The sequence below is a fragment of the Oculina patagonica genome, chromosome 7, assembly GCF_052425735.1.
Source record: "Oculina patagonica isolate OP01 chromosome 7, crgOcupat, whole genome shotgun sequence".
Taxonomy (NCBI): domain Eukaryota; kingdom Metazoa; phylum Cnidaria; class Anthozoa; order Scleractinia; family Oculinidae; genus Oculina; species Oculina patagonica.
In genome coordinates, this window is record NC_135764.1 from 26,062,780 (window position 1) to 26,087,264 (window position 24,485).

At 38.9% G+C, this 24,485-nt stretch overlaps 2 protein-coding genes across 2 annotated transcripts in view; one reads left to right on the forward strand and one right to left on the reverse strand.

Annotated features, from left to right (window-relative positions):
* The window catches only part of LOC144659326 (uncharacterized), a 114,378-nt gene that overhangs the window by 16,952 nt on the left and 72,941 nt on the right, over positions 1-24,485 (forward strand). The window contains exons 5-10 of the mRNA XM_078519740.1: positions 19,929-20,254; positions 20,420-20,561; positions 21,939-22,264; positions 22,430-22,571; positions 23,830-24,155; positions 24,329-24,470. Of these exons, the coding sequence (XP_078375866.1) occupies positions 19,929-20,254; positions 20,420-20,561; positions 21,939-22,264; positions 22,430-22,571; positions 23,830-24,155; positions 24,329-24,470 (1,404 nt within the window). The remainder of the gene's footprint in view (positions 1-19,928; positions 20,255-20,419; positions 20,562-21,938; positions 22,265-22,429; positions 22,572-23,829; positions 24,156-24,328; positions 24,471-24,485) is intronic.
* On the reverse strand, positions 1,618-5,971 carry LOC144660506 (cuticlin-6-like). The gene is made up of 4 exons (XM_078521162.1): positions 5,887-5,971; positions 5,728-5,809; positions 4,395-4,997; positions 1,618-2,097 (listed from the first exon to the last, which is right to left on the reverse strand). The coding sequence occupies exons 1-4, from the start codon at positions 5,887-5,889 to the stop codon at positions 1,871-1,873; spliced, it is 915 nt and encodes a 304-aa protein (XP_078377288.1). The 5' UTR covers positions 5,890-5,971; the 3' UTR covers positions 1,618-1,870.

The following is a 24,485-nucleotide window of genomic DNA, read 5'->3' on the forward strand; positions in this document are numbered from 1 at the left end:
GTAATTTTTAAAGAAAAAGTAAGGATGACCCTGTTACGGAATGGGCAATTTCTTAAACAGTGATTTGAGAAATGCGAGCAACAGAAGTTCTTGTGAAACGAATATTGAATAACAACAGCGTATAATCTCGACAACAAATAAAATAAAGTTGCCGACATAAAAATTTGGAGAAACGATCGTACGCTCAAAAATCGCCATATCTTTGGCAAAGATTATGTATTTGTTTAAGATAAGCAAAGAATACCTGAAAACTGCTTATTATAAACGACTGTAACCCTTTCATGTTTCTCCCGATTATTTTCTGTTGTATGAGCTGATCCGCTGAAATGGCGCTGAAATGGCCAATTTACTAGAGGTTCCATAATTTTTTATTCTTAACGGTTACATTTCCCCAATTTTTTTATTAATGGAATCAATTCACCAATGAACAAGCTTTGTTCATGGTAAATGGCTTGTTCTAAATCGAGATAACAGTGGAGTTATAAGCCTTTCATTTTGTAGTAAATTTGAGACTGTTCAAAACATCGTTAACATACCTTCGAACTTCTTGGCCGTTGATCATCCAAACTCAACATTTGCCGAATCTATTTTGATATATAGAAAGAAGAAAGATAGTTCTTTATATCTATACCAAGTATGATCGAGAAACTGTGACGGCAGGTTCAGTGTCGAAGTAACAAGAACACCTTCGATCCGCCATGTTGGCGGGCCGTCACGGACGCTTCAAATCGGCCTTCTCGACATTTTCCAAAATAAAAAGAATTGAAACTTTTTAATATCCATTTGGTAGTTAGGACCCTAAAACAAGACTGCATGCCAAATTTCAGCGAAATCGGTGAGGTACGGTGTCCGCGAACTTTTAAAAAAGCTCGAAAATTATGGAGTATTACACTTAAGCCTTTTAAAGGCCACTGAGCCCTAGCTCTCAAGAAACGCCCGTGTTTTCCTGAATCGGTGTAACGAGGATTCCAAAATAAAACTGAGAGCATTAAGGGCTCCAGCCGGCTCTAGGCATTTTATAATTAACTTTCGAGCCGAAAGCAAGTAATTTAGAAGACTTTCAAGCTTGTCGTTCCCCAAAAAGTTAAAATCTTTGTCTTGAATGCCCTCCATTGCCTCGTGCTTTTGGCAAAATGGCGAATAAGAATTCAACTGAGCCAGCGATACATCTGAGCAAGTAAAATTACTATGGCAACGATTTTGTAAAAGCGGAAAGCGGTGCCCTGGAAACGAGACGTTAAAAAAAACGGAGGTAGCGGGCAGCATTTTATGACCGGTGCTTGCCCCGGTAAAAAAACGCGAGAGAAACAGCGAGCGAAGCGAGCGCGAGTGCAAAACGCAAGGAACTGCAAGGGGGGTGGGGACGGGGTCGAGCTAAGCGAGCGAAAGAAAAATATTTTTCTCCATCCTTTCTCCCCAAACCTCCTCGTGCCTCCCGTTTTACGCTGGCGTCCAGCTCTTTTGGGATTCTTTCCCTGCGTTCGACGATCGAGAAACAAAATACGAGAAAATGAAAAAAAATACGAAAAAAATAGAGGGCTGTGAACATTCTATTTATGGAATTGCGATTCATGGTTTCTATATAATAGTGATGGAGTAAATGAAAGAAACTTTCCGTTACCGTTTATAATGTAATTTATTGTATAACTGATTCATACAGATTGGAGATTTCTTAATTGCACAGTATATTGTTTTAGTCTATGAAACGATGATTGTTCGTCCTAGCATACTTGTTACTTGTTATTTCTTCATTTACCGTTCAAGGCTAACTTAAATCAGTTAAAACCAGTTAATAAGAGTCCTAAACAAAAACAAACAGATATCTCGGTAAAGTGGCGATATCTTAGACAAAACCAGTCATAGCAAATGCTTATGGACATGCCACGTCAAAGCAAATCAAAGAGGGTGAAGATGAGCCAACAGGAACGGATCCACAATCTAAGACTCTATTACTTTTAGGATCCAACTGACAGGAGACTGTGGTATAACGCCTGCCTACCACATGAATTTTTATAATAAAGACCCAGTCGATTGGATTGCACTGAAGTGGAGGAACACTGTGCTGGCAAAGAGGGAACGAATTCATAGGACCTTCACCTAAAGGAAATAATGATGAAAGAAATTGATTTCAGTGCTCTCCCCATATGGTAAGATACAAAAACAACAACAAGCCTTTTTAGCATGACTATAAAAAAATACAGTATTGATAAAGAATAGAACTTAACTAAAGTGAAACTTATAACAATCATCATCATGTAATAGGAAAAAAGAGCAATTATAGATGTGTTACATCATTTTCATTAAATAGAAGATGGTTGATTATTTCTGGTGGCTTGTATAGGAGGTTATTTAACAATTATCCTGCGAAATCGCGCGGAATATCGCCTGATACTTAGCCGACGAGGCCGTAGGCCGAGTTGGCTAAAATCAGACGATATTCCGCAAGATTGAGCAGGATAATTGTTTTATTATTCGACAAATTGTCAACGAAACACATTTTGCAGAAAGAAAAACTGTAATTATGCAGCGCTTTACAAGATTTCGGACGAATCTTCGCAACCTACGTATACCGCAGGATATCTGTTATGTACGGATGACAGATATCGTTAACATTTTGACCATATATGGGCAGCGCGCGCATGTGTTGAATAATAATGTGAAATATGTGGTATGTGATTCTCTATTTTTGTAAAATTCATCTCTAAAACTAAAGTATTTAGAACAATGGAAAAGTAAATGAATTTTATGTTCAATTTGGTTCAATCCATGGGAAGGGCAGAGTCTATTATCCCTTGTGATTTGATCATATCTGCCAGTTTCAATCAAAAGTTTATGATAACCTATTCTAATTGTCACTTATTCTTTCCTGCTGTTTAGTTTTTTTTTTTAAGATCCAAATAACAGAAAGGCGGATGTTCGTCCTTAAAATTGTTAAAGAATTCTAATTTCTTGGAGTTTCGGATAGTATGTGAAATATACCTTTGTTGCATAAGACTTACGTAGTGTTTAGCATCAGTCACGAAAGTAGTAAAATTCAGACATCCTCAAAACATTAGAATAAAAACTATTGTTGCTGTTGTTATGAAGACCAGATGATATGAAGAGTCATTTTCCTTGTTGTGGAGGTATAAGGTGTAATTAATTACTTTTTGATTAGGGAAACCTCCCAAGTTCAGCTCTGCAAGCTACATTTGATGCCTTACTGCTTACTTCTAATAAGTAACGTTTACAGTATTAGAGATATGGTGAACTCTTTTAATCTGTGAACTTTCCCAATACTTGAATCAGGTTTGGTATATACTTCCCAGATTTCACTGTTCTCTTTCAATTTGTCAAGAGCTAAGGAAAAGTTTCTATGGAAGAGATTAATGTTCCCAAATGAGTGCAGTTCTGAACAACTTGATTTAATTGTTGATATAAAAACTATAAACAGCACATCTTTTTGCTCGTTTTTGATAGATGATAACTTTTGTCTTTTTACGATTGATACTTTTAAGTATCAATCGTAAAGAGACAAAAGTTAAAACATCTATGAATTGCAACATGAAGATAACAGGCAATTTTGCAAACTGTTTTAGGATCTTGATAATATCACTAGATCGTCCGCATTATTATAAAAAAGAATTTAGTTTTGCGCACTTTGGTAAGACAAAGGCTAGGGATCAGATGAAGTTTCTTCAAAAGAGAAAGGTATATTGTTAATAAAGAGGTTAAACAGCAACCTTTAACAAAAAAACCCTAAAAAGTTCTGTTTGAATGTATAAAACGGACCACTGCAAATTTCCTTAATAAACGAGAAAGCTAAAAAGATAGTCACAAAAAAGAGTTTTTGCTTCGTAACATGCAAATTGGTATAAAAAAATCAGTGTTATTGGAGTGCCAACGTTTAGAGGAAATCCCTTTATCAGTGCAGATCCACACGAGTAACGTCTATCACGGTATTGATTCGAGAGAGCAGTAGATACTGAACAGGGAGGAGCTTGTAAAGGAATGAGTTTTATGGTATCTCACATGCAATTGTGCACAGTTAATTCTGCAGTTTGATAAATAAAATAAGCATGTATAAATAAGTTTGATAAACAAATAAATAAATAAATAAAGGTATGGCTGCAGAATAATAATAATAAAGCTATTTATCTAAACTACGTAAGAACTTGTAAACGTTTCCTTCATTTTATATTTTAGATGCATTTCTAAATTGTTCTTATCTCAAGCAAAGTATTCTTCAATTTTGAAAATCTCTCCATGATGTGCAAGAAAGATGATAAAGTTAGAACAATAGATCTTCGTCTGGAGGATAATAGTCTGCTTTGCTATTAACACAATATGATGCAAAAGCATAAAGTACTGCAGCGCGATGTTCTTCAGAGTCATTTTCGTACTATAATACTTACTGTGCGGCATGTTTTTTAGTTGGTGGAATGGTTTCAAGTCGGTGGCCTTGCTTTTTATATTGTCAACTTTGAGCAGCAGGTCTTGGAAGTCATTGGCCACCATAACGTCGTCGTCAGACTCCGTTACCAGTCGTAGTTGAGATGCGTCAACACCACTGCCAATACCCACGGCTAGAACATAAACGCCTGCCCTTGGCAATGGCTCTGAGGCTTCTTTCAAGCCTTTGGCGTCGGCTGTTTGGGTCTGCATCCCGTCAGTTATTAGCAGGGCAATCTTTGGCACGTCCGCTCTGGCTTCTGGGAAGATCTCCGTGGCTACTACATCCAGCGCTTTGTCGATTCGCGTCATACCACTCTCGTAAGGTAGAGCGTCAACAGCTCTCCCGAACTCCTCCATTGTCGTATACTGTCCAAATCGAGCCTTTACTGAAGCTGAGTTACCGAAAAGAACCATAGCTGCTCGACTCTTGCCTGGCGCTACGCCGAAACTCTTCGCTACTGCCTTGACAAAGTTCTTCTGGTACTGGTAGTTCGTTGCCCCAATGCTGCCCGAAGAATCAATAATAAATGCCACATCCACAGAAGTGGTACTTGGCGATTGTGCTAATTAGACAGAAATTCAAGGCAGTTAGTGTCAGTATTACTTTCTAAAGACTCAGTGCTCAAAGCTCGTTCTTTCCCCAACCTTTACAAGAGTTCAAGACCTTTCCATCCACTTTTTTTTCATAGCCAGACAAGCGTTAACCCACCCACAAGCCACACAGACCTATTTACACATGGAAACAAACACGATATGCGGCTTTAAATCATGCGATTTTTGCTTCCCTCGATTCTTTTAAAACTAATGGACACCATTTTGTGGACGGAAATTAACATGGTGGGCTAGCAAAAGCTTACAAAGAGATAATCTCAGTCTCCTTATCTAGATAGTAAGTAGTCGATACACTTGTGAAAGCGATCGTTTATTAAATCAAACAAAATAATTTGTTTGTGCCACTCTCCTTGTAAAGGAATCCATTTTCCAAAGCTTCTTGTTAATCTCTTAACCAGCCTTAATATTCTGTCCCCTTGGAATTACTTTGGTGAAAATAATCACAATGCAGTTGTCGTTATTCGGATTGAGTTTTATCCTTTACTGCTTGAAGTGTATCATTTACTATAAGTCAGATTTCCGTTCCTACAGGCAAATTGTCTTACCAGGGTCTGCCTTGAAACAAAGCCCTCATTCATTTTGTTTCAGTTCTAGTGTCCTTGATGTAAACGAGCTATGACAGTTATATTGCTAAAAATATGGAAACGTTTAGTAACAAACAGACATGCAGGTTTTACTTACCAGTTGGCATGGCTGAGGACGAAGGTACAGAGAACAAAGCCATGGAGACCAGAAACAGAAACAATACCGCAGCCTTGTAAGCCTAAAGATTAAGAATAAGAAAAATATTCATCAATGGATTGCTAATGTCTATCAAAAATACTAAACCACCACACATACCATTGTGCTAGCTGTGATAGCAGGAACTAGGCTTTCTTGTGGTTAGTCTTTTCAAGGGGACAGAAGATTCCACTTTCACTTGCCGTATTAAATTTGACTGTTGTCTTGTTGTTGCCGATTTATACTGAACTAAAACTTCCGCTGTCACTTAAGCAGAAGGATTGTAAATGTTGAAGATTAATTTCAAGGTCAAAGGAAGTCATCCTCTAGTTTCCACGATAATTTTCGATAATTTCCGCTGTCGCTGAAATGGAAGTGTTGTCAATGTTGAAGCTAGCACTGAAAGCCATGGATTGATACTCTGTTCCTTTTTTGCTTGATTGTTCCACAACCTAGACTCCATCCTTCTTTGCTTTAGCTGAACGGGATGTTTTCTTACAAAAGCGCGTAAACCACGTATGATTTTTATTGAACTTTTTAATTGATCGTTTAACATAGATGGGAGTATTATTTCCCATTGTTTGCTTTCTTCAATCTTTAGAACAGATTTTGCAATTTCAAGGTCAAAGGAAGTTTAACTCAAGTTTCCACCTTCACTTAAAATGTTCCTTGTCTCTGAAGTGTAGGTTTTGTAAATGTTGAAGCTAACACTGATACTCCGCATGTATTAATACTCTGTTACTTCCCTGCTTGGTTGTTCCACAACCTAGACTCCATCCTTTTTCGCTTAAGCTAAACGGTATGTTTTCTTATAACAGCAGGTAAACCGCGAATACTATGCAATGTATGACTTTTATTGAACTTTTAATTGGTTGTCTAACCCAGATTTGAGTATAATTATTTCCAATTGCTTGATTTCTTCAATCTTTAGAACAGAGTTTGCATTTAAAGCTTTCACAGTCACACCACAGCTGCTTTCTTGTCGACATAAAAGAAGGAATATTCTTTAACTTTGACTGGTCATGTATTATTTTGATAGGTCGATTTTTTCAGTCGTTAATAAAACCTCTCTCCAAGAAACTGAGTTCGTCGAACTATGTTGTTTGGTCATCTGTACACATGCGTGGGATGAGTTAATAAGAGTGCTCACGCTACTGTCCTATAAATTATAAAAAAAAAATCGAAAGAAAAAAATTTATTTTTGGAACACCACCAGAGAGTTGACTCCCACGCAAGAGCAACACATGTTGTCAGGGGACTGTTTTGGTGTCTATCTACTAATTTTCAACTTCATATTCTAATTTATTTTACAAATCCTTTGAGAAGAACTATTTTATCCAAAACATCCCAAAAAAATCGCCGAAAATTTACAAAACATCTGAAAACATAGATTTATGAGATGAGCATTGAGTTAATTTTTGCATTGCTTAAAATGTGAACAAGATATTGGCAGTAAACCCATGTTAGGGGGCGCAAAAATGGCATTCATGTTTACTCTTGTCTACATAAAAAATATAAAAATACATTTTAAACCGTTTCAATTTTAAACCTTCGTCAGTTGTACCTTGTTTAACTGAAACTATAGACGTGTTTTTTGGTTTGAGTGGCGGCTGATAAACGTTAAACTGAACCGCCGTGAACAGCTAAACAAAGACTACCGGCGGGACATTCTTGTCAAGAAACTGAGTTTCCGTATAGTTTTTAGGTCAACTCTACATGTCGCATTCGTGAGATGAGTTAATTAGAGTGCCCATGCTGCTGTTCTTAAATTAAAAAGAAGAAAAAATAACAACAGCAGATTGGGACTTATCTTTTCTGCGTATCAAATCATTGTTGCAGACGTCGGTAACCCGAAAAACTGTTAACAGAAGAAATCAAAAAAATCATCTTTGCGGTAAAATTAATATCCTTATTTCCTTCCTTTTAACTTCTTACATTTAGTCCTTCTGGTATTGACACATCTAGACTTAGAAGAGCGATGTTAAGTATTTTCACTTTGTTGTAGTGCAACTAACTTCCTTCCGAAGTGGTCGTTAATAGACCTTACAAAGGTTTTTTCAACTTTTAACATGGACTAGTTTTCGAAAATCCCGGGGGGGGGGGGGGGGGTGTTCCAATATATGGGCTATATAGTTATGTGCCGCGGGATAGGGTATGGTTTTTGAGGTTCTCGGTCCTTAAATAGGGTATCATTTTTGCTCCTTTTAGCATTGTGTTCCCTGTGTGATCCTTAGATAGGGTACCTAAAATTTTATTAGCTAAAATAAACGCCCAGCTAAATGAAAAAAAAAAGGTATCTTTGAACTAAAATATCCGTTCAAGTATTAGTAAAGTGATTTTATAAGGATTCGTGTTTTTCCGTGCGCGGTTAGCCGTTATTTGGGTCGTCACGGAACGCTTCTCCTTCCCTTGAATAGAATGTCTTTTTTTGATTTTGGCCCTTTAAAAGGGTATCAATTTTCGCATTTGTTATCCTTAAATAGGGTCAGGGTTTAAGAACCTTTGCGGCACACCCCTATCCGAAATTTATGGGAGTACCCCCCCCCCCGAGGGGGGGGGCGAAAAACTATTGACACCGCTGGGAAAAGCGCGTTGGATTCAGAAAAACTTGCCAAGTTTTAGAGTGATATGCTAAAACATAAGTAGATATAGCTCCGAAAAGTCGAGAATGCTGGGGGACAAGTTTGTGTCCCCTACCTTTGCAAACGTTTGTAATTTTTCGCGACTTTGCGGGGCTATATCATCTGCAGTCGTTTCTGACATATCACTCTCAAACTTGGCAAAATTGCTAATAATAAGACGCCCTTTTCAGCAGTGTCAATGGATTTTCGCTAACTGGATCGTGCCAAAAGTTGAAAAAAGAAAATCTCGGAAGGTTCCATTATTCTGAGTTGAACATTCTTTCTTGCAATATACTGCTATGAAATATAATTGCGGCCAAGTCACGATGGAAAAATTATTAAAAGTGAAAAAAATTCCATTCCTATACAGTTTTTAAACACCAAACTTTCGATTTCTAAGCTGCAATCTTGAAGCCACACAACGCCGTTTTATACACTTGCAAATATTAAAATATTATAACCAAAGATCGCATGGTTCAATGGAAGAAGTGACCTAAAATTAACATTATTTTCATAAATCCTTGTTTCGCAACTTTCAGTAACATTTACATTTTGAGATCATTATCTTACTGTTTTATTACGTTTGAGTCATTTTGGGCGACTTTTCGAAAGTAAAACACAAATGTTACGTGCTTTCGAATAAACAGCTTTGTTTAACAAAAAAGAAACCGCCAGAGGATGACTCATTGTTCATTCTCAGTTGCAATGTGTTAAGCTTTCACAGTCACACCACAGCTGCTTTCTTGTCGACATAAAAGAAGGAATATTCTTTAACTTTGACTGGTCATGTATTATTTTGATAGGTCGATTTTTTCAGTCGTTAATAAAACCTCTCTCCAAGAAACTGAGTTCGCCGAACTATGTTGTTTGGTCATCTGTACACATGCGTGGGATGAGTTAATAAGAGTGCTCACGCTACTGTCCTATAAATTATAAAAAAAAAATCGAAAGAAAAAAATTTATTTTTGGAACACCACCAGAGAGTTGACTCCCACGCAAGAGCACCACATGTTGTCAGGGGACTGTTTTGTGTCCATCTACTAATTTTCAACTTCATATTCTAATTTATTTTACAAATCCTTTGAGAAGAACTATTTTATCCAAAACATCCCCAAAAAATCACCGAAAATTTACAAAACATCTGAAAACATAGATTTATGAGATGAGCATTGAGTTAATTTTTGCATTGCTTAAAATGTGAACAAGATATTGGCAGTAAACCCATGTTAGGGGGCGCAAAAATGGCATTCATGTTTACTCTTGTCTACATAAAAAATATAAAAATACATTTTAAACCGTTTCAATTTTAAACCTTCGTCAGTTGTACCTTGTTTAACTGAAACTATAGACAAGTGTTTTTTTGGTTTGAGTGGCGGCTGATAAACGTTAAACTGAACCGCCGTGAACAGCTAAACAAAGACTACCGGCGGGACATTCTTGTCAAGAAACTGAGTTTCCGTATAGTTTTTAGGTCAACTCTACATGTCGCATTCGTGAGATGAGTTAATTAGAGTGCCCATGCTGCTGTTCTTAAATTAAAAAGAAGAAAAAATAACAACAGCAGGTTGGGACTTATCTTTTCTGCGTATCAAATTATTGTTGCAGACGTCGGTAACCCGAACAACTGTTAACAGAAGAAATCAAAAAAATCATCTTTGCGGTAAAATTAATATCCTTATTTCCTTCCTTTTAACTTCTTACATTTAGTCCTTCTGGTATTGACACATCTAGACTTAGAAGAGCGATCTTAAGTATTTTCACTTTGTTGTAGCGCAACTCGAAAATCCATCGACACCGTTGGAAAAAGCGCGTTGGATTCAGTTAACTTGCTAAGTTTTAGAGTGACATGCTTAAAACATAAGAAGACATAGCTCCGAAAAGTCGAGAAATTTTACAGACGTTTGTATGGTGGGGGACAAGTTTGAGCCCCCTACCTTTAATACAAACGTCTGTAATTTTTCGCGACTTTGCGGAGCTATATCTTCACTCGTTTCTGACATATCAAACCTTATTGTAAGGCGTCCATTTCAGCAGTGTCAATGGATTTTCGCTAACTGGACCGTGCCAAAAGTTGGAAAAAAACCGTGGGAGTACTAGTGTTCATTATTCTGAGTTGAACATACTTTCTTGCAATATACTGCTATGAAATATAATTGCGGCCAAGTCACGATGGGTATAATTATTAAAAGTGAAAAAAATTCCATTCCTATACAGTTTTTAAACACAAAGCTTTTGATTTCTGAGCTGCAATCTTGAAGCCACACAACGCCGTTTTTTACACTTGCAAATAAATAATTATGATATAACCAAAGATCACATGGCTCATGTGATCTTTATAAATACTTGGTTCGCAACTCTCAGTAACATTTACATTTTAAGATCATTATCTCACTGTTTTATATAGGCTTTTTCATTTCGTTCAAGTCAGTTTTGGCAATTTTTCGAAAGCGAAACTCGAACGTTACGAGCTTTTGAATAAACAGCTTTGTTTAACAAAAAAGAAACCGCCAGATGACGACTCATTGTTAATTCTCAGTTATTAAGCTTTCACAGTCACACTACATCTGGTCGACATAAAAGAAAGAATATTCTTTAACTTGACTGGTCCATGTTTTGTTTTTATAGGCCGGTTGTTTCAGTTGTTAACAAAATTTCTCTGCAAGAATCTAAGTTCACCGAACTATGTAGCTTGGTCAACCGTACATGTGTAGGGTGAGTTAATTAAAGTGCTCACGCTACTGTCCTATAAATTCTTAAAAAAAGAGAAAAAAAAAACCGACGGCGGGTTGGGGCTTAAGAAATTGAAACGTTTCGTTTAAAATGTGCGCTTAAAAATGTTTAACTCCAAACGTTTCGAGGGTTCTCTCTCTTCTTCAGTGGATAATTGCCTGATTTAAAGCAACCGACAAATGCGCGCGCGTCATAACGTTCAAAACATAAAACAAAACAAAATAAAACGTTTTATTTTTTTCTTTGTTCGTGAGCGGGCGGTATTCTACAAATCCTGCGATCTGATTGGTTCCGGGAGCGGGCGGTATTCTCCAATCCGGCCCTCGACAGCGGGCGGTATCCGTGTACTTTCCGCGCGAAATCATTTTGCAGCGTTGTACGAACGAACACATGAAAGATTTACTCAGCAAAATCGAAATAGCCGCTCACCAACTGTTGTAAATGCGAAAAGACAGAATAGAAGTGGAATTAAAGGCCTCGAAGTTCTTCTAAAGGCGAGTGTTGATTTTGTTTATCGACAAATTAAGTTCTAGTTGATAGTTTGTTGAGTTTGTGGTTGTTTGTGCATTTTGCAATCATTCATTTTAATACGATAAGCTGCGCCGGTTTTAAACTTCAATTTTGAGTAAAAACTGTCTTTTTATCGGCCACTTCTTTGCCAAAACAAAACACTAGTTGCCATCATTCAAGAAAATGAGATTCGTTAATTAAAAACAGCCAAAATAATTCTCACAATATTGTGCCGTACGTCCAAACTTCGCATTTCATTCAGTTTCACTTTTGCACTGTTTATCACAAAATAATTATGCTGGGAATCAACGCAGAGCTTATTAATTCGTTAAATACAAGTGTGTATAGCTATACCGAAACTGTCTTTCCGTCAGATAGTTTTCTTTTTTCGGGAAATTCTCAAACTTAGCATCCTGCGAACAGAGTTCTTAATCAAAACATTCATCGGGAAGCCGGAATCGGCGTTTAGTTTTGTCAATGATAATGCTTTGGCTCGATTTTACATTTATGATATATTTACTACTTCAATTTCTTTGATTGAATCTCTTCAGTGTTAATTTAATATGCTGAACCTTTCTGTAAATACGGTTCATTTAATTTATTGCGAACTAAATAACAAACAGCATTTTACACTCTTGCTAACCCGTCGATCGACTCAGCATTGAAATTAAATGGCGCGCGTATACAAACAAAGATTTTGTGACACAATCTTTCTAGGTTTCTTTTAAAAACAAATAAAGTAGGAAAAAAATAAAAACGTTATTCACCAGCCTAGGTCGGTCCGTATTGGGAAAAACTGTGCCCTCGGTCTTGGAACCGCCCTCGGCCTGCGGCCTCGGGCGGTATCCAAGACCTCGGGCACAGTTTTTCTCAATACGGACCTCCCGGCTGGTGAATAACCTATATTTATTTTTTTCTTAGCGCGCGAGCGGGCAAGATGAACCGAATCCTGCAATCTGATTGGTTCCGGGAGTGGGCGGAATTTTCCGATCTTGACCGCGGTCAACGGAACGGGATGCATCCCCGCGCGAAATCAGTTTGCAGCGCGAGTCGAACGAACACATGAAAGTTTTGCTCTCCAAAATCGAAATAGCTGTTCACCAACCGTTGTAAATTTGAAAGGACTAAGAAGCAGTGGAATTAAAGGCCTCAAAGTTCCTCAAAAGGCGAGTATTTATTTATTTCTCAACAAAATTGAGTTGTAGTTTACCGTTCGTAGTTTGCCGTTGTTTATGCATGCATTTCGCAATGATTTTCACGCCATTGCGGTAAACTTCACCGGTTTTTAGACTTCTTCTAAAAGTTAAACTGCCTTGTTTATCCGTCACTTTTCGCTAAAAACAGAGCACTATTTGCCATCATTCAAGGAAATGAGATTCTTTGATTAAAAATGGACAAATTAATTATCACAATATTGTGCCGTACGTAGACACTACGCATTTCATTCAGTTTGGCACTGTTTATTAGAATAAAATTCTGCTAGGAATCATTGCAGAGATTATTAATTTGTTCAATACAAGTGTGAATAGCTTGTAAAACTGCTTTTCAGTCAAAGAGTATTTCTGAGTCAAGAGAAATAGGATTAACACCCTACGAGCAAAGTTTCTTTCAAGGCTTTTCAAAACATTTATCGGCAATTGTTCGGGAAGCCGAAATCGATGTGGCTTATGTGTGCTATATTTATGCTTTTTTTGCTTTTCTTGATTCTCTGCAGTCTAAATTATATATGCTGAACCGTTCTTGAGTATGGTTCATTTAAAAAGGAAGCTAATTTATTCCGAAATAAATAGCAAACAGAATTCTTCACTCTTGCTCGTCGATCGAGTCGGACTTAACATTGAAGTCATATCCGCGCGTATACAAACAAAGATTTTGCGACGCATTTTTTCTCGGTTTCTTTTCCAAACAAATTAAAGTAGGAAAAAAATGAAAACGTTATTTGCCGGCCTAGGTCGGTCCGTATTGGGAATTACCGTACCCAAATTCGCAAGTAACCAATCAGAAGCGCGATCTACTGTCCTGATATCCTACGATATCAAGTCACTGACCTGATATGCCACCATATCACGGTCACTTTGAAGTAAAGTAGTGTTACCGAGCGATGAATTGAAAAGAGGTTTTGCCAATAAAACAGAACCTCGTAATTTAAATTTAGCTGGTGTCAAGCGATAGTAAAAGGAGAAAAACTTTCCCGCCAAAACTAAACTTGAGCGCGCTCGCCATTTGCGCGATGTTTGCCGACGAGTAGTCAGTACTGAAACATTCAGACTGAAACAATGGAGTTAGAATTTCCACATTTTTCGCTAAATTTTGATTTTGAAAATTTAGAGAATGAAACTCCAAACAAACGAGTGGAACAAAAGGAAGAAGAGGAACTTGATAAAAGTGTTGAAGAACAAAAAGGTATCAACACAAGCAGGTCAACGCAATTTGCACTACGTACCTGGCAAGCATTGCTTCAACAGAGCGTAAAATATAACCGGATTTTTGGTTGAATTTGGGTACGGTAAATACCTAATCGTACCTTTTTGGTACGGTTCGGCTGCATATCAGGCTCGTTTGGTCTCGCCATGGGTATTTTGGCTCGACTGCGTCTCGCCAAAATACGAACCATGGCTCGACCAAACTCGCCTGATATGCCGCCGAAGCGTACCAAAAAGGTACGATTAGTTATAAAAACGGTACCCTCGGTCTTGAGCACGGCCCCCGGCCTGCGGCCTCGGGCCGTACTCAAGACCTCGGGCACAGTTTTTCCCAATACGGACCTCCCGGCCGGCAAATAACATATATACATGTCACAAGCGCGCGCTGACTTTGAGAGATTAAATAAAATTAAAATCAGTGTTGAGGCCTCGCGGATGCAGTGTGCGATGTTGGAATATGAGCTTGGCCTCAAAACGACGCCTGTCCAGGATGTTTTGAAAACTCTGACTATAAATATGAAGAATCCCGCGCCAGGACCGAAAATTCCTATTTTCTTTTATTTTCATTGTCAAAAGACCCTTTTGGTGAACTATTTTCAAAAATGTTGTTGTAAGTTTCAGCGATTTTAAATTTTGTGAAATCTAGGAGAGCTCGAAATACCCCGGAAGAGGCAACTATGGCGGATGGCATTCATGGAAAATAGAGCTCAGTTTTTCAACACGCCAGTCTTCGAACTATAGTCTGGCCTAACTTGAGTCCAATCAGTTCGCGCCGTGGTTCTTTTAAACTAGCTGAAATATCAAATAAGGTATTAAATTTGCCGGTTTACTATGATCTGCGCTACCAGCCGACAATTTTCAATTTTCAAATTACTACCCATGACCTACCCAGAAAGCAAAGTCGATTGATACTAGAACTAGAACTAGCAAAACTAATTGCTTTGGACACCTAATGGCCGTCGGTTGATTTATTCTGCGCCGTCGAGTGAGAAAATAAATAAACTTACATTTCTTTCACTCAGTCATTGTCTGAATAAGAAGAAAGCAGCGATCTTGCAACGAAAAATAAACAAAAAAAAAACAAAAACGTTTGGCAGAAGTTCTTTAAAATTTTTAAATCTCTGGGGTTTTACTGCAGGCGAAAAAGACAGGGTACGGGAAGATTAAAATTCGATCAGATCCCCAACAGATAGGAATCCTAATAGGCCATTTTATAAGTGTCTGCTAAGCGACCTGGCCTTTGAATGGTAGCGAGGCTGGAGGTGACCCTGCATTGATACAGACCTTTCTGTTTTTCTCATGTAAATGCAAACTAGTTAGCATCAGAACAACTTGATTTACACAACAAAAGCAGTGAGGTCTGTATCAAACTAATGTCACCTCCAGCCTCGCTACTATTCAAAGGCCAGGTCACTGAGCAGACAACTGTAGAATGGTCTATTATAAAAAAGCCGATTATTAAACAGCTGTTAAAGAAATGATTTCTTTTTTTTTTCATTCCCCCCCCCACCCATCATTTATCTCTTTCTTTGTTATCTTAGGCCTTTTTCTGACACGTCGCTGCGGGGAAGGGGGGGGGGGAGTGAGGAGATGATTTACAATTAGTTTAGAATTTTTTTTTTCTCCGGATAGGCCAACCGTCCACACTGAAACGGCTATTTTGTACAATGAAAACTATTTCCTTGTTAATGGTATTCTTGTGGATTAAAAAACATGGCATCCTCGCTCAACAAGGTGAGTAGGCATTTTCATTTACTAACACAACATTTCTAACTGTTATTTGAAATTTAACAATCGCGAATATTCGTATATACGAGTTAGTCACGAATTTAATTTAACCCTATTCAGACCGGGCTTTTTTTGGATCTTTTCAGACCAGGGAGAGGGGGGCTTATTCCGCCCCCCCCCCCCCCCCGTAACTTCCAGAATATTTAAGCAATCATAATGACACTTAGAGGATATGTAGTATGTCCGAAAAACTATCTTTTGATATAGGTCACGTCAGATGATGACGTCACATCACGTGACAATTTCATCATGATGTAAAAACAGCCGCCATATTGGATCCACCATCTTGGATTTCAAAATTTTCCCAAAACGTCAGAAACCCGCCCAAAATTACTGAAAAAACGGTGCAGAAAAACCCTTAAAAGGTGAAAATAATAGCATTAAAGTTAATTTTCATTAATAACAAAACAAAAATTACAAATTTGTGGAAACATGTTTGTCAAAATGCCGTTGCCATGGTTACGTAAAGTTCCTGACACAATAACCTGTCCTACCAAATTATTTCCAGATAAATTTTAGATAAACTCGCAAAGTTTGGCAGCGTTTGGTTAAAACTTGAAAAAGTTATAAGCGTTCGAAGTCAGCGAGGGCACTTGCCGCCCCCCCGGTCTGGATAGGGTTAACAAAAATTAATGCACGCGCATTCCCTGTTGTATATGCAGGCGCGGAACAGGCTATACGTATACAGGCAATGCTGTCACTCCCATGTACAAAGCACAAACGTGTAACTCTTCAATTAGCCAACAAAGGAATTAAACCTCTAGTCGTGTAAGACAGATTTTTAGACGGTTAAAATATGGCGTTTTCCAACTTTAATACAGTCGAACCTCTCCTAACGGATACCTCTCTATTACAAACAATCTCCGATGTCCCGACAAAATTCTTACATATCTTCTTTAGAAAACCCTGTATGCATGTAGCTCAGATGTAATGTAGTACTCTTTATAATAACCGAGCTACTGCGCGCGTTGTTGCGGGCCCAAGAGAGGCCCGCAACCCTAATCTTGACAGTGACCAGCGGATTGCGTTTTACGCGTGCGCGCCACGTTATAGAAGGCGAGCAGAAAGCGGAAGTTGAAAATTTTGTTCTTCCACTAAGAACGATCGGAATGCGAAAAATGTGTCAATCACGACAGTTTGTCGTAACACCGGAAGAGAAAAATCTGTTCTCCAAAAACGATAAGAATGCGAAAAATGAGTCAATCTCAACAGTTCGTCACATAAGATCGAGGCTTCTGTCACATGGAAGATTGCAAACATTACGTTTTGCAGACGTTGTTTTATAGGTGTTGCTTTTGAAAAAAATTGCTGTGATTGTATCACAGATAAACCACGGCAAAGCGAATGATTCCAACAACGGTTATTCTCGAGAAATTCGTTATAACACTGACAACATAGCGAGTTTATCGACCGAGGAAAATCGGGGGAAATCACATCTCAATTCACACCGCGTGCTTGACTACACTTCACAAAACTGTCAATCAAAAAACAACTTTGATTGGTTCGCGGCAATAGGAAACGATAAAAACATGCGTTCGTTGCGTGACGCGTTACTCGGAATAATTGTCTTTTGTCCAGTGATTTATCATTAATCGCGCCACGTTAATAAAAGGCGAGCACAACAGAGCAAGTTCACCGCCTAAGAAAAATCACATCTCAATTCACACTGCGTGCTCGATTACACTTGCCAAAACTGTCAATCAAAAAACAACTTTGATTGGTTCGCGGCAATAGGAAACGATAAAAACATGCATTCGTTGCGTGACGCGTTACTCGGAATAATTGTCTTTTGTTCATTTTATCATTTATTTATCGGCACTGCCATCTATTAAAATTACACACTCTCGTATCAGTACCTTTTCTTACTGAGTGCGTCAAGGCCCGCACTTTCTAACCTGTGGTTACCACTGGTGATTAGTTGATACCTGTTATCTATTAGAGTACAGACGCACAGATGACGTCACTGCGTGGTGTGACTCGCGCCGTGATCAGAGTTCATAGTCCAAATCAGTGATGTCGGCAAAGTTTTTCAAAACTTGTGGAGCACAACAGGACGAAAAAGTTCAGATTAATTATAAATCTATAGTGAGAAACAATCCGCCAAGTATTGTTCATCTTTCGGAACATTTAACTGGGATAAACAAGCTTGAATGATGATTCGAGAAATTATTGAAAACTGTAACAGTTAAACAGTTGGACGACGCTACGGGAAATCCATGAATGGCGGTTGAACGCTTCTCTTGAGACGCTATTAAAGTTTAAAGTTTACAGATTTAAACAAGTTTTCAAATGGAATAAAGGTTACTTTTTTCGTTGCTGTTTTAATTTTCCATCATTAATTCTGTTTATTAAATCGGTTTAACAGTGCTTTGTGGTTACGCAAAACATTATCGTGAAATGAAAACAACTTTTCTCATCGGTAGCGGCATTGCTTACACTGAAGCTAGTGTACTGAAATCTTCTGTTATTGTATACTAGAAATAGTTCTCACTATAAAGCTGCCCCCGCCTTTTTATAATTTGTTTTTTGTCGCCTTTAATTATTAATGCCGATGGACTGCACAATTAGGCTTCTTTTTTACTGTGTCATGCGGAATTTCTTGTTGTGTGACATCGTTGCGTCCTAAAAATATTCACAAGTTCAAGTCGAATTATATTACCTAGCGTGCGTAAATAACACCTAGCGGAAATAACACATAACACATTATTCGTGATGACAACACACATGCTTATTCCCGAGCTTATAACATTCAAAATAAACTTACAATTTCCAGGCCAAAAAGCCTAAAAAATTCCACGAGTAACAAAATATGGCACATTTAAAGATTCGAGAAAACAACCCACTCTTTGGATCAAAGAATCTGACAGTTTGTTAGCGAAACGAATTACGTTGTACCTTGTACTACATGACAAAGTTCACGCTTTTGTTTATTACTCGTTGTAACTTGTAAGATGTATACGATACAACAAACCTCCGAAAGCAAACCTTACAAATGTAACGCTTGGAACATAGGTAGCCGGCACGTAGCCAAGAACATGAAACCAATTGCTCGAAATCTTTCGACGTATTGCTAACATTTGCTTCAAATATCACTTAACACAACCAAGGCAGAGAAACCGCTCGAACAAATCTGTGAACACGCGTAGGCCAAAACCGGAAAACAAAACGCTGCTAGCAGATGGTGAAGTTCGAAACACGAAGGTGACCAAACGCGACCTCGTGGTTGCAAGTACCCGACACTACCGTGCGCGCTTGCAAAAATATTACCCGTCACGACCGTGTGCGCCTAGTTTCGTCAAATCGAGAATGCTTCGCCCACTACAGACACATTTCTTACTTTTTCAACAAATATTCATTGTCTTGTATGTATACACCCGGGGACTCCTAGTGTGCCTCCTCGGGTTTTGGCCTCTGGGCCAAAACCCTGCGGGGGCAAAAACAAATAGATTTCATTTTGCCGTGGGTTCGTTCAGTTATAGATCACATGTACAGAAGACGTCAACATGTGGTAAGAACATCAGTGACCCACTCGCGTAACAGCTCATGGGCAACTTTTTTGTTCATACCACATTTTAACGTCATCTGTAGTCTATAACTGAACAGACGCACAGCAAAATAAAATCTATTTGTTAAACTGATAGACAATGTGTCTCAATGCTGCATATTTAACAATTAAAATGCAGTTTAAAGACGAGTGTGGGCCTCATTTTAGTTACTGACACTTCAAGCTGTCAGTGGAGTCATAAAAGTGACGTTATAATACGGAAACCACTCTAATACGGACACCTCTCTACTACGGACACCTCTCTAATACGGACACTTTGCTCTGTAAACGCCGTACACATTTGGTACTGAGTGGAGCATATGGTGCACCAAACGTGTTCTCGGTTGTCGCACATACAGATTGATCTTATCGCAGTTTTCTTAAAGACCGTGTATTGGATTGTGTAGTTCACGAACCTACTGTAATTAGTACAAATAAAAATGAATGAAGATCTGTTACATAAAGTCGCGTTCAAATATTCCCTCAGACAAACGCTGAAACCTCGAATCGACATTTCAATCCTAATTAAATAAATTTCTTTTTCAGCATGCACAGAACCCCTTGGTATGGAGAGCGGCCTCGTCACAGATGCTCAAATCACGGCATCTTCACAATGGGATGCAAATCATGCCGCTATCCAGGCCAGGTTAAACTTCAAGGCAGGTGGAGACAAAGAAGGAGGATGGTCAGCTCAAACAAATGATGTAAACCAATGGATTCAGGTCGATCTTACTAGTTACACTAACGTAACACGGATAGCGACGCAGGGAAGAAATGCATTCAACCAATGGGTAACCAAATACAAGCTGCAGTACAGCGAAGATGGAGTAAACTTTTACTATTACATGGAACCAGACCAGAATTCAACCAAGGTAATGCATCATTTGCCTGTTAGACAAACCAATATAATTTAAGTTTTAACAATTAGGTGCCAAAAATACTGCATGCGTCAGAATGGTCTTTTCCCATTCTTTGATGTCTGCAAGTACATCTTTTATTTACACACAAACTAGTGATCATTATTGATTTAATTTCAGGAATTTGATGCAAATCAAGACAGCGATACTCTTGTGTACCACCAGTTGAGCCCACCAATACTCGCACGCTCCGTAAGACTTGTGCCAACAGCGTGGAATAATCACATATCAATGCGAATGGAGCTTTACGGCTGTGAATTAGGTACAGTCGAAACTCTCCTTAAGAACACCTCTCTACGGACACCTCTCTTTTACGGACACCTCTCTAATACAGACACCTCTCTGATACGAACACGTCTCTAACACGGACACCTCTTATACGGAAAATTCTCTATTACAAACACAACTGAAATACGGACACCTCTCAAATACGCACACCTCTCTATTACGGATACCTCTCTATTACAGACACCTCTCTTATAAGGACACCTCTCTATTACAGACACCTCTCTTATAAGGACACCTCTCTATTACGGAAACCTCCATAATACGGACACATCTTTATTACGGACACCATTCTAATAAGGACACCTTTCTAATACGGACACCTCTCTATAACGGACAGCTCTCTAATAAGAACACCTCTCTAACACGAACATCTCTCTTATACGGACACCCCTCTTTTAAGGACACCTCGCTAATAAGGACACCTCTTTAATACGGACATCTCTCTATTACGGACAACTATCTTATACGGACATCTCTCTAATACGGACACCTCTCTAATACGGACACCTCTCTAATATAGACAGCTATCTATTACGGACACCTCTCTAGTAGGGACACCACTCTAATGCGGACACCTCTGTATTACGGACACTTTTCTTTTACGGACACCCCTCTATTACGGACATCTCTCTAGTACAAACACCTCTCTAATACAAACAACTCTCTAATACGGACATCTCTCTAATACGGACTCCACTCTATTACGGACACCTCTCTAATACGGACATCTCTCTTTTACGGACACCTATCTAATACGGACACCTCTCTATTACGGACACCTCTCTAAAACGGACACTTCTCTATTACGGACACCTCTCTAATACGGACACCTCTCTAATACGGACACCTATCTAACACGGACACCTCTCTAGAACGGACATCTCTCTAATACGGACACCTCCCTAGTACGGACAACTCTGTAATATGGACACCACTCTAATACGGGCACCTCTCTATAACTGCACCTCTAACATAAGGATGCCTCTCAATTAAGGACACCTCTATAAAAGGAAAACCTCTCTCAAACGGACACCTCTCTATTACGGACATCTCTCTATTACGGTGACCTATCTAATACGGACACCTCTTTATTACGGACACCTCTCTAAAACGGACACCTCTCTAAGTACGAACACCTCTCTATTACGGACACCTCTTTAATACGGACACCTCTCTGTTAGGGACAACTCTCTAATTCGGACATCTAATGACCATGTATTGGATTGTGTAATTAGTACACATATAAATGAATGAAGATCTGTTACATAAAGTCGCGTTTAAATATTTTCTCAGACAAACGCGGATACCACGAATCGACATTTAAATCCTAATTAAATAATTTTTTTTTCAGCATGCACAGAACCCCTTGGTATGGAGAGTGGCCTTATCACAGATGCTCAAATCACGGCCTCTTCACAATGGGATGCAAATCATGCCGCAATCCAGGGCAGGTTGAACTTCAAGGCAGGTGGAGGCAAAGAAGGAGGATGGTCAGCTCAAACAAATGATGTAAACCAATGGATTCAGGTCGATCTTACTAGTTACACTAACGTAACACGGATAGCGACGCAAGGAAGAAATGCAATCAACCAATGGGTAACCAAATACAAGCTGCAGTACAGCGAAGATGGAGTAAACTTTTACTATTACATGGAACCAGGCCAGAATTCATCCAAGGTAATGCATCATTTGCCTTTTGGACAAACCTATAGAATTTCAGTTTTAACAATTAGGTGCCAAAAATACTGCATGCATCAGAATTGCCTCTTCGCATTCTTTGATGTCTGCAAGAACATCTTTTATTTACATAGAAACTAGTGGTCATCATTGATTTAATTTCAGGAATTTGATGCAAATCAAGACAGCGATACTATTGTGTACCACCAGTTAAGCCCACCAAACCTCGCACGCTACGTAAGACTTGTGCCAACAGCGTGGAACAATCACATATCATTGAGAATGGAGCTTTACGGTTGTGAATTAGGTACAGTCGAACCTCACCTTAAGGACACCTCTCTACGGACACCTCTCTAATACAGACACCTCTCTGATACGAACACGTCTCTAACATGGACACCTTTCTATTACGGACACCTCTCTTATACGGAAAATTCTCTATTACGAACACAACTGAAATACGGACACCTCTCCAATACGCACACCTTTCTATTACGGACACCTCTCTAATACGGACACCTCTCTATTACAGACACCTCTCTTATAAGGACATCTCTCTATTCCGGAAACCTCTATAATACGGACACCTCTTTATTACGGACACCATTCTAATAAGGACACCTCTCTAATACGGACACCTCTCTATAACGGACAGCTCTCTAATAAGAACACCTCTCTAACACGAACATCTCTCTCATACGAACACCTCTCTATTACGGACACCTCTATAATAATGACACCCCGCTATTAAGGACACCTCTCTAATAAGGACACCTCTTTAATACGGACATCTCTCTATTACGGACAACTATCTAATACGGACATCTCTCTAATACGGACACCTCTCTAATACGGACACCTCTCTAATACAGACAGCTATCTATTACGGACACCTCTCTAGTAGGGACACCACTCTAATGCGGACACCTCTGTTTTACGAACACTTTTCTTTTACGGACACCCCTCTATTACGGACACCTCTCTAGTACAGACACCTCTCTAATACAAACGTCTCTCTAATACGGACGCCTCTAATGAGGGCACCTCTCTAATGCGGACTCCACTCTATTACGGACACCTCTCTAATACGGACATCTCTCTATTACGGATACCTTTCTAATACGGACACCTCTCTATAACGGACAAATCTCTAAAACGGACACTTCTCTATTACGGACGCCTCTCTAATAAGGACACCTCTCTATAACTGCACCTCTAACATAAGGATGCCTCTCTATTAAGGACACCGCTATAAAACGGACACCTCTCTCATACGGACACCTCTCTATTACGGACATCTCTCTATTACGGTGACCTATCTAATACGGATACCTCTCTATTACGGACACCTCTCTATTACGGACACCTCTTTAATAAGGACACCTCTCTGTTTGCGACAACTCTCTAATTCGGACATCTAATGACCATGTATTGGATTGTGTAATTAGTACACATATAAATGAATGAAGATCTGTTACATAAAGTCGCGTTTAAATATTCTCTCAGACAAACGCGGATACCACGAATCGACATTTAAATCCTAATTAAATAAAAAAAAATTTCAGCATGCACAGAACCTCTTGGTATGGAGAGCGGCCTCGTCACAGATGCTCAAATCACGGCATCTTCACAATGGGATGCAAATCATGCCGCAATCCAGGGCAGGTTGAACTTCAAGGCAGGTGGAGGCAAAGAAGGAGGATGGTCAGCTCAAACAAATGATGTAAACCAATGGATTCAGGTCGATCTTACTAGTTACACTAACGTAACACGGATAGCGACGCAGGGAAGAAATGCAATCAACCAATGGGTAACCAAATACAAGCTGCAGTACAGCGAAGATGGAGTAAACTTTTACTATTACATGGAACCAGACCAGAATTCAACCAAGGTAATACATTATTTGCCTTTTGGACAGACCTATAGAATTTAAGTTTTAACAATTAGGTGCCAATAATACTGCATGCATGCATGCATCAGAATGGCCTCTTCGTATTCTTTTATGTCTGCAAGAATATCTTTAATTCTTACAGAAACTAGTGATCATTATTGATTTAATTTCAGGAATTTGATGCAAATGAAGACAGCGATACACCTGTGTACCACGATTTGAGCCCACCAATCCTCGGACGCTACGTAAGACTTGTGCCAACAGCGTGGAACAATCACATATCAATGAGAATGGAGCTTTACGGTTGTGAATTAGGTACAGTCGAAACTC

What these genes read in the sequence shown, in the direction of transcription:
- LOC144660506 (XM_078521162.1), bottom strand. An exon ending in GTCCTCAGCCATGCCAACTG is followed by an intron (nt 4,998 to 5,727) that starts GTAAGTAAAACC and finishes CTGTCTAATTAG; the next exon opens with CACAATCGCCAAGTACCACT. An exon ending in ACTAAAAAACATGCCGCACA is followed by an intron (nt 2,098 to 4,394) that starts GTAAGTATTATA and finishes TATTTCCTTTAG; the next exon opens with GTGAAGGTCCTATGAATTCG.